Genomic DNA, 15,327 nt, shown 5'->3' on the forward strand with positions numbered 1-15,327 from the left:
GCTCACTATTCCCCTCCTCTAATCACCTCCGCCTCAGAAAAGCTCAAACGGTGGCTTGCCGTCGGGTCAAAGCCATTGACCGCTACTTCGCCCTGTAGTGATGCGCGGGACCCTTGAAATGCTGACAGGTGGGACCGACCATTAGACAGCTGGGTCATTTGTCTCTACAAGAAAAGGGACAAAACATCTCTCTCTCTCTCTCATTTCACATCCCCCCGCAGCCCAAGCAGCCCACCCCCAAATCCAGCAACCGCCTTCGGTGATGACGATGCCGTTGGAGATGTTCTACCCAGGTGATGCTGCCTTACTGGAGAAGTGCAAGGAGATCTGCTCCTAGTTTCCAAGCACCAAAGCTCGGGCGTAGCATGCCTTGCGGTTGTTGATAGATGTGAGGATGGATGAGATCCGGCGGATAATTCCAGATCGAGTCAAGGAGGTGACTTGTATCGGGGGTTTTGTCTGGCGATGCGCGAGGCAATGGAGTCGCCGGATCCTCAGCAGTGAACTCGCTTGTATTCATCCGGTTACTACGCCCGCCGGATCCAGAGGTCAAACTAGAGCTTGTTGGTATCCCAAGGGTGATCTACGTGCAGTCTTCCCTTGGTATATCTCTAGACATAACTATGCCTAATAATGTGGAGGAGTTTTGAGGACCGTGAAAAAGCCTGCGCCCGACGACAATCGGACGGTGGAGGAGGATGAGGATGAAGACGAGGATTGGCTGTCAAATCCTTCTCCAGCCGCACAGACGCGAAGAATGAAGATGTAGAGGATAGGTGGCCATTCATCGCAAAGTGTGTGATGGAAGCCGACGAAGTTTTATCGACCCTCACGTACAAAACGAAGCCAGGCTGCAAGCAGCTGCTCATAGTTGTGGAGCAGTATACATTCTCTTGTCAGGATGAGCAAAGTGTTGTTGCTTGAACTGCCGAATCGCTCCCCATATGAAGCATGTTCAGTAATTATAGTTGTCGTGTATTGAAGTTCCTTTTGTTTACCATCGATTTCTATAATTTCCTGGATCCGATATGTGGATGCTACCTCATGTACTAAAATCCCTTTTGTTTACCTCGATTGTTGCAGTGTTGTGTCTCCGACATGTGGATACTACATCATGTACGGAAATTTCTTATGTTTACCGTCGATTGTTGCAATGTTGTGAATCCGATATGTGAATGCTACCTCATGTACTGAAAGTCCTAATGTGCAAGCCTAAAAGTATTTTTCAGAATTTATAGGAACAAACTAGAGCAATATTGTAGTCCAAATTTGAATTACGTGATTTAAATCTCTAGAATTCCATTAAATCAATGAAATATAGCAAAAATACTCTAAAATTCATGAAAAATTGGCGGTTGGGATCCCATATGGTCTACTTTAGGTGAAAATTGATGAGAGGACACAATTTACCATCTTATTTCTGACACTTGCTTCATAAAAAAGTCATCTTGGGCACTAAAAAATGGAAAATAACTTTTTGAACCAAACCTTTTTTTTGAATTATTAATCACAATGGTTATACACTTTGTCAGTGCCAAAAATGTCACATTATCATGTACTATGGCACGAAGATACCCATGGGCATGGTCAAAAGTCATTGATCTTCATATGAGATAAGCTATTTATAATTTTCTAGTTTATGATATTGCCAATTTATCATTTTTTTTCACACAAGCTAGTGCACATAACAAGGCCCAATGCAAAACGATTTCAATTTTGAGCCTTCTTTCATTTTCTATAATTTCTTTCAGATTAATGTCAAAATTGCATGAATGACTAATCATATTAATTGGATGGGAAGCCTAAAAGTGTTTTTCAGAATTTATAGGACCAAACTAGATCACACTTATAGTTCAAATTTAAATTACTTGATGTAAATCTCTAAAAATTAAATATATCAGTGAAATATAGCAAAAACACTCTTAAATTCATGAAATTTTGGCAGTTGGAATCCCATGTGGTCTACTGTAGGTAAAAATTGTGAGGGCATAATTTACCATCTTATTTTTCTGGCACTTGCTTCGCAAAAAACGTCATCTTGGGCACTAGAAAAATAGAAAAACATTTATTTAGAAAACAAACTTTCAAACCTTTTTTGGAATTGTTAATCACAATAGTAACACCCTTGTCAGTGCGAAAAATGGTCATCTTATTATGTACTATGCCCTTAAGATACCCATGGGCATGGTCATCTGATAAAGGCCATTTTGTGATTTTTTTAGCCAACGGTTTTCCCAGGTTATCATTTTTGGCACAGGCTATTATTTATAAAACGGCCCCATGCAATAGGATTTCAATTTTTGAGCCTTTTCCCATTTACTATAATTTTCGAAGATTGTTGTCAAAATTGCAAGGATGGCTATCTATACTAAGTGGTTGGAAATTTGACTTTTCTTTGTAGTTTCATATTTGAGAATTTATAGGACCAAACTAGAGCACACTTGTAGTTCAAATCTGAATTATTTGATGTAAATCCCTAGAAATTCAATAAATCAGGGAAATATAACAAAAGTACTATGAAATTCATGAAAATTTGGCAGTTAGAGTCCCATGACCTAATTTATGTGAAAATTGGGAGGGCACAATTTAACATCTTATTTCTGGCACTTCCTTAACAAAAAAGGTCTTAGGCACTAGAAAAAGGAAAAAAATAACTTTTTAGAAAATATCTAAAAGAAGTGATACTCACTTCACAAACCAGATGGGTTGTGCGGTTGGGTCTTTAGATGTGCTATGAAACCATATCACCATGCATCCATTATGAAAACCATTCATAATTTTATTCAAATAGCATGAAAACAACATGAAATTAATTTTAATTTTCTGATTTGTACACATATTTAAACGAAATTCAAACATATCATAATTCATTCCAAGTGCATCCAAACAACTCAAAATTCATACTAATCATAATTCTAATAACATGAAATTTGAGCCCTGCTCCCAAATATGAAACTACTCTTCTTTGTCAACCTGCGCGCGGCACGCGGCAATCACTTCCTTGAACCTAAGGCCATCCCAAAACGCACATCATTCGTTGATGTTTCTATGCAGCGGCGGGTTGGGCTTGTCGAATTGTTGGATTTGAGCGGTGTGGACTTGGTCTAGGATTTGCAGCCATAATGGGTAGTTCGGCATTAAGTCCGGATGCGCCATCTCCTTCGGCGTTAGCTACCTGAAACCTGCCGACGGCTCACACAAAGGTGGCCGAGCCGACGAAGGTGACGAGCTCCACTAGAAGCCCCCCTTGAGTCACCACTCATCCCACCAGCAGGCGCGTTTCCGGCGGCTTCAAGATGCCGCAGCGGTCGAGAGGCCCGTGTCTGAGCGATTTTCATATATAATATGCTAAATTTGAAGTTAGTGTTTAAAAGATATGAATATTTTAAAAAGTACTTGAATCCGCGAAAAAAATAGCTATGCTGGGCAACTCTATCTTACGCCAATTAAAATTCAAGGAGAAAAGGCAGACAAAAGGGGGAGAAGCCAAGATGAAACCATGGTCTCCCGAATAGGGAAGTGACGGTCTAGCGAATCAGGTGGAGGTTGTCTTGTGGAAATGTGAGGGCATAGCTCTAGATGAACCAAACAGAATTGGCGGCCTCTTAATTAAAATTGTTTTTGCCACTTATGGGCGGCATTGGTGGGTAATTTTTGACAACTTGGAGGGCAATTTTGATGACAAACGACCAGAAACGATAGCCGCTTTATTATTATTAGGTAGAGATAGAGATTGATTATCAAAATCATGCATCAAAGAAAATGCAAAATCAAACACACCTTATATTTTGAGAAGAGGCGTATTTTTCATTCAGAGGACGGTGACCACTCCGTATATGGGCTTCAGCTGTAAATCACCGATTGGCCTTTGCATTCAAAGTCTCCGAATTCACGGTCCATCTAATATTCTTGAAGGATCATGTCTAGTGCAGTGAAAAACACTTTCTTAATTAAACTCTAGATTCAGAATAAACATGAGTTGTACAGGACCGAGCTTGTTTTTGGGTGTATGACATATGGGCCAGCAACGTGTTGGGCCCACCTGTTACGTACTCAAAGGTAGGTGCAGCTAGTCACTGAAGCTGCGTCCAGTTGTACATCTTCTAACTCTGCACTACGTATCTTACCACTCTCCACTTCTGTTTTTAACAACATGAAGTGTACTGAACTCCAAACATTAACTGATGTGCAGATCCAAGATTAGTAGTACTACTAACATTGAGTTACAATCAGACGTATGCAGGAGTTGCACAAATTCCTTCTTCTATTCATCATCTACTTAACTTATTTACAGTTACACTGGATTGCTAGCACTAATTTCATTAGTACTACAATTAAGATGGATGGATCATGGATGATAGTGATAGTAGTAAAGCTAGAAGATGTGGAGCGTGTGGATGTTGAGCAGCGCGACCCGGGTTTGCACGAGGCTACGGAACACCTTCTCGCTGCCGGCCTCTAGCTCCTCGATGCACTCCTCCAGCTCCTCCAGCCTCTCCGCCACGGCCGCCACCGCCACCCCCTCCTCCCCACACCCCGGCGCCGACGACTTCTTCTTGTTCTTCTTCACCAGGCACACCAGCGCCGCCGTGCCCTTGCACGAGCAGGACTCCGCCTCCACGGACACGGACATGGCCGCGACGGCACCGAACAGCGCGGCGGACGCCGACGCCGTCGCCGCGGCCGACTCCATCAGCAGCCCCGTCACCTCCACCTCCGCCGCGCTGCCTTGGCCGCCGCCGAGGATGCTCAGGCGCGTGGGCCGGACGGCGGACTCCCTGGCCGTGGCGGCGAGGCGGGCGAGCTCTTGGCCGGCCCTGCACTGGGACCGCACGGCGGAGGCAAGGCGCGCCCCGTCGCGACGGCGGACGGCCGCCAGCGCCTCGGCGACGTCCTGCTTGAGCGCCACTACGGTCTCTTGGAAGCAGCCGTGCGCGTCGGCGAGGCGGAGGAAGGAGTCGAGGAGGCGGTCCACGGTGCCGCCGGCGCCGGAGAGCGCGGCCTGTGCTTCGGGCAGGTCCAGCAGGTCGCCGAGCGAGGAGTGGAGCGCGTCCACGTGCGCCAGCCCCACGGCCACGGAGGCGGCCAACGCCGCTGGTCCCTGCTGCGCCCAGGCGCGCACGGCGCGGATGTGGGTGTGGAGGTGCGCCAGGATCGGGTGCGACCGGCACGGTAGGCTTACGGACCGCGCATGGTACGATGACGACGGCGCGCGCGGCTTGGAGGAGGACGACGACCTCGACGGGCTCAGCGGGAAGGAGATGGAGCGCACGAAGGCGCGCGCCATTGCCGCCGAGCTGGTCACTTGAGAGCTAGATAGCTACGCTTGATGATGGGTGCGTGCGTGTGTGTTTGCGTCTGTGTGGCGTTGCTGGCTTATAAAGATGGAGACGGTGATCCCAGCGAAGCTCCCTCAATTGATGTATCAGTTGAGCTGTTGTCTGACAGTGACACGCGGGCGTGCACGTGTGAGTGATGTTTTCAGCTGTACCGTTGTGTCAGACAAAACAAGTGGCACTGTTGCACTGTAATGCCAGGATCCTTCTTGGTTTTTATTCCTTCTTTTTGTGATTGCAGATCAATCGCGAGAACTAAACCAGGTTTTTGATTGAGATTTTGCAGAGCAAGGCCTCAAGGGGCCGAGGGGGAAGGAGATGGAGCGTGCGAAAGCGACCGAGCCACCGCTTTGGTGAGGAAAGACGTGCTTGAACTTGCCACGGATGTGCAGTTTAGTGTCTGAACTTGCAAAATACATCATACTGGTTTCATAACTTGAGATGGACGTGCATATACGGTTACAATGACATTTGTATACGTCCGCGACGCTGACGAGGCATACCAACATGGCATGGGACCGATGTCGGTGACTGGATGTCGGAGGCAAGGGTGTGTGCCCTAGTTTTTTGCGGAAACCCCTCTGGAATTATTTTTTGTACAATAAGCACTACAGGAAAATTCGGTTTTCCCGTGTGTTAGCCTATAAGCCGAGTGCTATTTTTCGGGCACCCGGCTTATACTCCTCTAAGCCGAGCCAAGGGAAAAAAAACACCCGGCAATAGTGATGATGTACTATGACCTTGTATCAATGAGACGCGTGCGATAGTGATGATGTACTTTTGGATGAAAACCAAGTCTATGTACTATGAACTTGTACTCCTGAATGTAAACTTTATCGAGTCTACCTACTTTATGTACTTCTAGTTGTAAGACAACTCTATGCACTATGAACTTGTGCTTCTTGCCAAGTTCTCGCCCTATGATTTTGAACTTATGCATATGATTTTTTTGTGATAGCATATGAACTTTTAAACATGGACTTATGAATTGCTCTACTTCTGCATATGAACTTTTAAACATCCATTTCTAAACTGCTTTAGTTTTACATATGAAGTTTTAAACATGAACTAATTGAACTACTCTTTCTCATAGCAGGTGCCTTACAACAAAAGGAACAAAGTTGCAAGCATTGGCAATGTGATTGAAAGGTTAGGCAAGGTGAGGAGGGTCATAAAGAAGGGCACCGGTGCGGCAACTTCCACACAGGCAGGCAGGGCCAAACCTACACAGCGAGCCACGGTGGATGGTACCCGAGGTAGACGACGTGGTCGTACCACTGTATCCCATGTTGCTAGCCCTATCCCCTCCGTCCATTCCGAGGAGGAGTCGGAGGAGGAAGCGGAGGAGGAGAGGGAGGAGGAGCTAGTTGTGGAGGAGGATGAGAGGGAGGAGTCGGAGGAGAGGGAGGAGTCGGAGGAGGAGAGGGAGGAGGAGCCGGTTGTGGAGGAGGAGTTACAGGGGGGAGAGTATGAGGTCGAGACATCGGCAGAGAAGATGGAATGGCCGGTTCCTAAGGAGAGCAAAATCTGGTTGCGTGGGGTGTCCACGCTCCCTTCGCGACCATATCCACATAAGGGCCTCATTGTCAAACCAGCCGGTCTGAGGTAAGTGTTTGTGTGGACTCTTACTTGTGTCTTTACTTTTAAGATTTTTGCAGATACTAACTTACTTGCCTTTTCATTGTGCAGGGCCTTGGTGGTTGATGGAGAAGACATAAAAGTGCCACGCCAGCCAAGCAGCATCATTGGATGTCTTTGCAGGCATTATTACCTGGAGACGGTGAGGAGGAGCCAGCTTGGTCTTGGGAGCATTGGAAACGAGCTCCGGATACCAAAGACAAGTGGGGCACGGTGTATGGTAGTGCCGCCGAGCGGGTGGTCAATGATTTTTGGGTAAAATTCTTTGTCAATTTTCATAGTTATTTCTTTGCCAATCTTTAAAATCATTGCACTAATAACTGTTTTATCCTCTTATGCACTTTGGCAGGACTTCTTTACTTGCGCCGAGGGTATGAAGGATGAAGCTAATGAGGTTGTGGAGGCGATTGCCAAGAAGATTGTCCAAGACATGCCCTATGAGGCGCGCGTTGATGTTGTGGTGAAGTATTTCGCGCAAGAACGCAAAATGTTCTCAAAAAGTCTCTAGCCGGGAGAGTGCATCTCACCCGTTCCATGTACATGAAGGTAGTTTCCTTTTACTTATGATTGCATGGATCAAAACAACTTACTTTCATTCCTAAGTTGGATGTATTTGGCATACTTCAGGCGGTTCCCTCGTGGTGCAACAACAATGTTCCTTGCTACCAGCAAATCATATCCAAATGGATAGACCCGGAGTGGAGGGCCCAACATCGAATGGCTTCGGAGCGGCGTGCCTTGATGGGTGGTCCGGTACACCTTCAAGGCAACCTCAACCTCCACGCTTACGTGCAGAAGAAGGTAATAATATCATTCGGCTTCTCAACTTCTAAACTTGTGCTCTTATGGATATTATTGCCTCTATTGCGGAATAGGGAGAGAGGTGAGGGCCAAGAGAAGCTCAATACCTTCACGGGATTATGTCTCTCCCGCAAGTTAAAGAAACCGGAAGGGGGTGGGTCAACCCAGGCGCTGGCTTGAGGATTGATGCATACAGTCACTAGTAGAAAACAGGGCTTTGGTTCGGCCAGAAAAGAGCATTAATCCCGGTTGCATTACGAACGGGACTAATGTGAGCATTAGTCCCGGTTCGAGCGGCTAGGGCACCGTACAGGCATTAGTCCCGGTTCAAATGGGACCTTTAGTCCCGGTTGGTGCCACGAACCGGGACTAAAGGGTGCGATGCCCATTAGTACCGGTTCGTGGCACCAACCGGTACTAATGGGGTTTGAGGCATTAGTACCGGTTCATGGCACGAACCGGTACTAAAGGTCCATTTTCAAACTCTACCCCCCCCCCCCACGTGGATCGCCTTTTCAGTTTTGTAAAAAGCAAAAGAAAATGATAAAAACTTCAAAAATTAAAATCCTTCCAGATGTAGTTATGTTACTACATGTACTAGTTAGGAAAATTTAAAAACTTAAATTTGGACATGTTTTGCAAAAAGTGTAGGAAAAACGTAAAACGGCTATAACTTTTGCATACAATGTCAGAAAAAAATGTATAATATATCAAAATGTTCAGCACGAAAATCCGCATCCGATTTTGACGGCCTACGGCCGGTTTGCAAATTTTTAGAATCCTCAAATTCTAAAAGGAAAAAAAGTTATGCTCAAATTTCTGTTTTTTTGATTTTTTGTTAAATCTGGTCAAACTATGGTCAAACTACTTATTCAAGAAGTATTAGTGTTACTAAATAATTATTCAAGAATATTAGTGTTACTAAATAATTATTTCAGTTTTTATGAATTTTGGTCAAATCTGGTCAAACTGTGGTCAAACAATGGTCAAACTAATTATTCAAGAAATATTAGTGTTACTAAATAATTATTTCAGTTTTTTTGAATTTTGGTCAAACTATGGTCAAACTACTTATTCAAGAAGTATTAGTGTTACTAAATAATTATTGTTTGTAGAACAATAGTTTCAAACTCAAACAGTGAAATGTGTGACTTCATACTCAAGCTAAATTCCTGAGGGTTAATAGGATTGACATCTTACTATTGTCAGGAAAACAACAAGTGCAGACTTGGAAACGAGGGAGAATAGAACCCGGAAATTAAGCGTGCTTGGGCTGGAGTAGTGAGAGGATGGGTGACCGTCCGGGAAGTTAGATGATTTGGAATGATGAGGGGTGATTAGAGATTAGAGGTTAAATTGAGCAGTGATGAGGGGTGATTAGAGATTAGAGGTTAAAATAATTCAGAAATTTGAAAATAAAAAAAAATAAAAAAATTTCAAATTTTTTTTTTAAAAAAATCATAAAATTTCCTTTAGTACCGGTTGGTGTTACCAACCGGGACTAAAGGTGGAGCTTCAGGCAGCGGCCACGTGGAGGGCCTTTAGTCCCGGTTCGTGTAAGAACCGGGACTAAAGGGAGGCTTTAGTAACGACCCTTTAGTCCCGGTTCCAGAACCGGGACTAAAGGCCCTTATGAACCGGGACTAAAGGCCTCCAGTCGGGAGATGGCAAGAAGCGTGGTCGGTTATATGTTGGCGACGGTGCCATCCGTAAGAAGGACATCCCAAAACTCTCTCACCTCCGTCCTACCACGTCGAGCTCAGGTCCTGCTATAGAGCGTCGCCCACAGCCTGGTCTGCACATGCTCCATCAACTCGAGGTATCTTTTGCTTCATCGACCTTCCTTGTGATTTCTTCTTTGTATTGCAACGATGGTGAACTTGTTGTGATGGCATATTGTAGGCCAATGCCAAGCTTCGAGAGGAGCAGGCCCTGTTTCAACAGCAAGAATTCATGGTTAAACAATAGTGATGCTATTCATAACCCAGGGTGCAGAATAAGTTATTCTTCACCTGAGGTAATGTTACGATCACTTCATAATTAAATTACATTTAGAATTCAAATAGTTACATTCCCTTTGATTCACTACGTAAAATTTGGTATAAGTAACTAAAAATATAGGTCATAAGACAAGAAAATTTGGAGTTTATGTATATTTTACACTACGTTTTTACGTTTGTAATTTTACATAACATAAAATGTTTTTATGGCGATTATATATTTTCTTACAGTCTCTTTTTACGTCAGAAATAAGACAAAACTTACGGAACGTAAAATTACAGTGCATTGGTGGTAAAATAGAGGGGGCTGAAGAATAACTATTCCTCACCCAGGGTGACGAATAGTCAATCCCTATATATATATGCTGCTGGATAGATGTACTACTGGATATATGTGCTACTGGATAGATGTGCTACTGTATATATGTGCTGCTGTATAAATGTACTACTGGATATATGTGCTAAAGCGAGTACCAAAAAAAAAGCGTGTACCCCAGCTATCTGGCACCCGGCTTATAAGACATAGAGCTGCGGCCAACATATAAGCCATGTAGCCCAGCACCTGGCACCCGGCTTATAGACCATCTGGACACACGGGCAGGCTATATAAGCCGTGTGCCTCGGTTAACCGGCACCTGGCTTATATATGTATATAAAAACCATGTTGTTGTCGGGCGAAACTCGGCTTATATAGTAACCGTGCGGTTTGCGGTTGCACCCGGCTTATATATAAACCGTGCGTCCGCAGTTGCACCCGGTTTATATATAAACCGTGCGTACGGAGGTGCACTCGGTTTATGTTTAAACCATGCACGGACGATGCCAATCGACTTATATAGACAGTGACATGTGGCCGTTAACATCAGGCTACCGTCATGTTACTTTATTAAACCGAGAGGCCTGTGAAAATACTCGGTTTATACATAAGCCGGGCTTTTTTGGTCCGGCTCTCGGCTTATATGGTATAAGTTGGTTGACTGTAAACCGAGTGCTATAAGCCGGGAGTTTTACTCGGCTTATATATAAACCGAGTTTAAATCGATGTAAGCCGAGTATATTACGTACACGGCTTATAAGTTTTTTCCTGTAGTGAAGGCCCTTGCGAAGAAACTGACAAATTATAAAATAAAAACAATAACTATAAATACTAAAACTGGCGTTGTGGTGGTTCCAACGGGCTACCTTCACTTTTGCGATTACATAATGATTCGTAAGATTCATAACCTTTATAAACATAGGCGGAACAACATAAATAGAAGGAATTTTTTACACCGAGTTTAAATCGATGTAAGCCGAGTATATTACGTACACGGCTTATAAGTTTTTTCCTGTAGTGAAGGCCCTTGCGAAGAAACTGACAAATTATAAAATAAAAACTATAACTATAAATACTAAAACTGGCGTTGTGGTGGTTCCAACGGGCTACCTTCACTTTTGCGATTACATAATGATTCGTAAGATTCATAACCTTTATAAACATAGGCGGAACAATATAAATAGAAGGAATTTTTTATTTGCGAGGTATAAATAAAAGGAATTTATTAACAGAACAAAAATAGTACAGACTATGTGACTCGAACATCCAACCAAAGCTTACAGACAAGTCACGGATGCCACTCCAACAAATGAGTTCTCATGTATCAAAAGTACAACTACTCTTTATGACTGTATGATAAACATAATTTCTAAAGAATGCAAAAATCTTCATGCCATCTAATAAAAATTCACGTGTTATTTTAAAATATATTCATTCAATTGGAAAAATTTATGAATGATAAACATGTTTATATGATTCAAGAATTATTCATGTGCGGATCCGCAATCTAAGGGTGCACTAGGCTTGTATTTACTTTTGTAGAAAACACACAAATTTTTATACTATATAAACTTTTGAAAAGAACATAGTTTTTTTAACTTAAAACATGAACACATTTATATACTACATGAATATTTTATTAAAAATGTGAAAATTTTAAATTATATGAGGATATATTAAAATATATGAACATTGCTAAAATTACTTTAATATTTTATGAAATATGAACACTTTTTAAAATTATAAAATACATTCTTAATTCATAATTTTAGTATGTGTAGTTTTGTTAAATTATTGCGTCGGTATTTTATGAAATTATATGAACTTTTTAATGTAATTTGTTTTAAATATATCTATATCGTATGTAACACACGATTATAATTTACATATTTAAAAATTTGAAATAAAAAACAAACACGTCGAAAACTGAGCCACACTGTGGTCTATTTTAGCCTGACGGGCTCGCTATTTCATACACCTAAATTTATCATTTTTACCATATGATGTTGTCGGTTGGAATGGTATGTGCATCCACTATATAGCCTCCGGTTGCTGGTTCAAATCAATGCCCCTATTTTGCTGGAATAATCGTTTTAATTTATGTTGTTCAACTTTATGTTTATAAGGTGTATGAATCTTTTCATGACACTAAATTTGAATCAGGTCTTTGGTTCCAACCCCATACCCGTTTTTAATTATTATAATTGATTTTCTTTACAATTTATCAGTTTCTCTCTGAAGGCCTTTTTGTAAGAAAAAAAATTATACCAGGGGAGTCTCCGCAAAAAACAAAGCCACAAGACATCCAGTCCTTGACAGCGGGCCCCATGTCATAATGGCGCGCCTCGTTGAGCGTTGTAGACGTATACAAACGATATTTGAACTGTATATGCACGTCCATGCCAAGCTATGAAACTATTTCAATGTATTTTGCAAGTTCAGGCACCAAAGTGCACATTTGTGGCAAGTTCAAGCACCAGTGATGTATTTACCTCGTGAGGAAAACCTTCAAAAGAAACCTTAAACTTGTAGAAGAATGCTAAATGAATTCTAAACTACCAATCCCCGAAATTAACATACCAAACTCTCTGATACAGATTTATTTTGAACTTTAAGAGTGTTTATTTGGTATTCGCTGAAATGGCGAGTCAAACCCTAGTTACTTCGGCTAGTTGGCTGGACATTACGAATGACCTTTATTTTTACGGGCAAGCAAATCAGACTGGGCCATTAACGCAGTCCCAGGCTACACTTGTGTGTAGCTGTAGGTTCGCTCGCACCGCTCTTGTTTCTCTTTGTTCTCTTTCATTTCATTTTGTTTTTCCTTGCTTTCTTTTGTTTTCACCGGTTTTTCCATTGTTTTTATCTGCTTTTTTTCTTTGTTTTTCACACTTTTTTCGGTCTCTCTTTCTTTGTGATTTTCTTTTATTTATTATTTTTTTCTTAGTTTATTCTTTGCTTTTTTTACAATAAGCAATTATATTTTCTTAATGAACATATTCTTTTTTAAACTACAAGAATAATTTTTCATTGTTTAAACATTTTTTAAATTGTACACACTTCTTTTAAAATAAAGGTCAATTATATTTTTTTAATGGTATGTGATTTTTTTTATGTTAGGCAAACAAAATTTTACATTGTATACACGTTCTTTTCAAAATGTCACTAACACATTTTCTGAAACTCGCAAACATTTATTTTAAATCTTACATTCTTTGGAATGTAAGGAACATCTCTTTATTGTATCACATGCGGTACACATATTTTTTAAAACATTTTACATATATTATTTAAATGCTTTAAATATTTTTTCACACATGATTAACATTTTCTATACACGTCAAATGCATGATTAACATTTTTTCAAATTTTATGTGAAGTGTTTTTCATAGCATATATATTTAGATTATTTCGAAATATAAACAGTAGTAAAATAATAATACAATTGTTTTGGAAAAAATGGAGGAAAAAAAGATTGACGTCAACGTGACACTGGCACGTGGTTATTCTGCCGGCCCAGCAACGACTCATGTAGGCGACCTCATGATAGGGATCATGGCAGACGGAATATAGCCTCAGCTGCAGCCAACAATCCCGGGTTTGACCAGCCACTTCGACAATCCCTTTTTGGGAACACTCTCAAGTTTCAAAATAGACAGACATCAAAGAGTTTGTTTACTGAGTCCAGGGATTAGGTGTTCATTGTTCGATTTAGCTTAGATCTACAAGTTTAAGGTTTGTTTTGGACTTTTTCCCTTCGGCGATATTTGTGTGTTTGTGTCCGTGTGCCGTTGCTGTTGGGAATGCTCTCAAGGTTCAAAATAAACTGTGATCAGAGAGTTTGGTGTGCTGATTTCAACGATTAGGTGTTCACGTTTAGATTCAACTTTCTTTTAGAAGTTCAAGGATTGTTTCGTACTTTTTCGCTTTGACAGTGGCTGGTATGGTTGTGTGTGTGTGTGTGTGTGTGTGTGTGTGTGTGTCGTTGTTGGCTTGTAAAATTGGCCTGGCTGGCGTTGGGTGCCAACACGTCCAATACGACGCTAGTGATAAAAATTGCTTGTGGCGTTGGAGCGCATGTCAGGACTATTTGTATGCTAATGGAGTGCCACGTGGCCAATGCCAGGAGTAAGTATATATTAGCACTGACATACTTTGTTGGCGTCACACCAGCAATTATTTTTTCGCTTATAAAAAACATGCAGCTAGGTAATCCATCAACTTATTTAAGATATTGCGCATCAATTAGTTGAACTCAACAAACTATAGGTACTACATCATCAACTTAACAAAGTACATAATAGTTATTAGTTCAAGAACTAAGGTAGTTCAACTTAACAAACCATCATCTACTTAACAAACTAGATACCCTAGGTGGTCGATCACACTTCTTGATCAAGGATTGCCTTGATCTATTGAATCTTGTGCCTATTGTTTTCTCTCTGTTTTTAAAAATGAGCTTTCTCTATTTTGAGCACATTTCTCTCGGCCTTGAGGAGATTTCTCTCCTTTTTAGCTTATCCATCTTCTCGATCAGCTGCTCCCTATGCTCCTTCGGCCTAATTAAGAGTTTGATCAAAGAGACCAGCCCTCTCGTCCATCAGCTGACCCCTCTCCTCCATTAGTGTGGCATTCACCTCCTTTAGGGCCTTGATGGTCCTTTCAGGAGACTCTAGAAGCCGACGGTTGAGCATGTCTAGATCATAGACATTTTCTTCAATGGGTGCTGGAGTCGGTATGTATCCCTACCAGGTCCAGTGTTTCAAATTGTTAGATATACATGTGTTTGCAATCATCATGAATCGTTAGATATGTATGGGTTTTGAATGCTCATGGATGAATTTGGAATCTTACTCGGTTGCTGCTTGCAAAAAGTAGCAACCGGCACTGGACACTGGGTTAATAGGTTAGTCCCAAAACATGATATAAAATAGCATATAAATGCATACAAAGCATCGAAGATTGATAATATAATAACATGGAACAATAAAAAATTAAAGATATATCGAGGACGTATCAAACTCCAAACTGAAATTGGACATATTTCAACCCAACATTGCGCATGTGTGCGTGCATCTGACCGAGACATTACTCATAGCAACAATATCTGAATAAATTTATTGTTATTTGATTACATGAGAAGATACTGTGGGATTATTGGAAATTTAAATGGAAGCCAAGAATTTTGATATGAATCTCCAATACTGCATAGTTTCTAGAAAATTGACCTGCTATC

At 41.6% G+C, this 15,327-nt stretch overlaps 1 protein-coding gene across 1 annotated transcript; it reads right to left on the bottom strand.

The window, feature by feature from the left end:
- Positions 1–4,255: 4,255 nt before the first annotated feature.
- On the bottom strand, positions 4,256–5,333 carry LOC123170343 (uncharacterized). Its single transcript, XM_044588192.1, has one exon. It carries the CDS (start codon positions 5,285–5,287, stop codon positions 4,376–4,378), a length of 912 nt encoding a protein of 303 aa, XP_044444127.1. The 5' UTR covers positions 5,288–5,333; the 3' UTR covers positions 4,256–4,375.
- Between the last annotated feature and the right edge of the window lie 9,994 nt (positions 5,334–15,327).

This window comes from Triticum aestivum, chromosome 7D (assembly GCF_018294505.1).
Source record: "Triticum aestivum cultivar Chinese Spring chromosome 7D, IWGSC CS RefSeq v2.1, whole genome shotgun sequence".
In the NCBI taxonomy this organism is placed as follows: domain Eukaryota; kingdom Viridiplantae; phylum Streptophyta; class Magnoliopsida; order Poales; family Poaceae; genus Triticum; species Triticum aestivum.

Excerpts from the sequence above, each read along its gene's own strand:
- LOC123170343 (XM_044588192.1), bottom strand. The coding sequence starts at position 5,287 with ATGGCGCGCGCCTTCGTGCGCTCCATCTCCTTCCCGCTGAGCCCGTCG.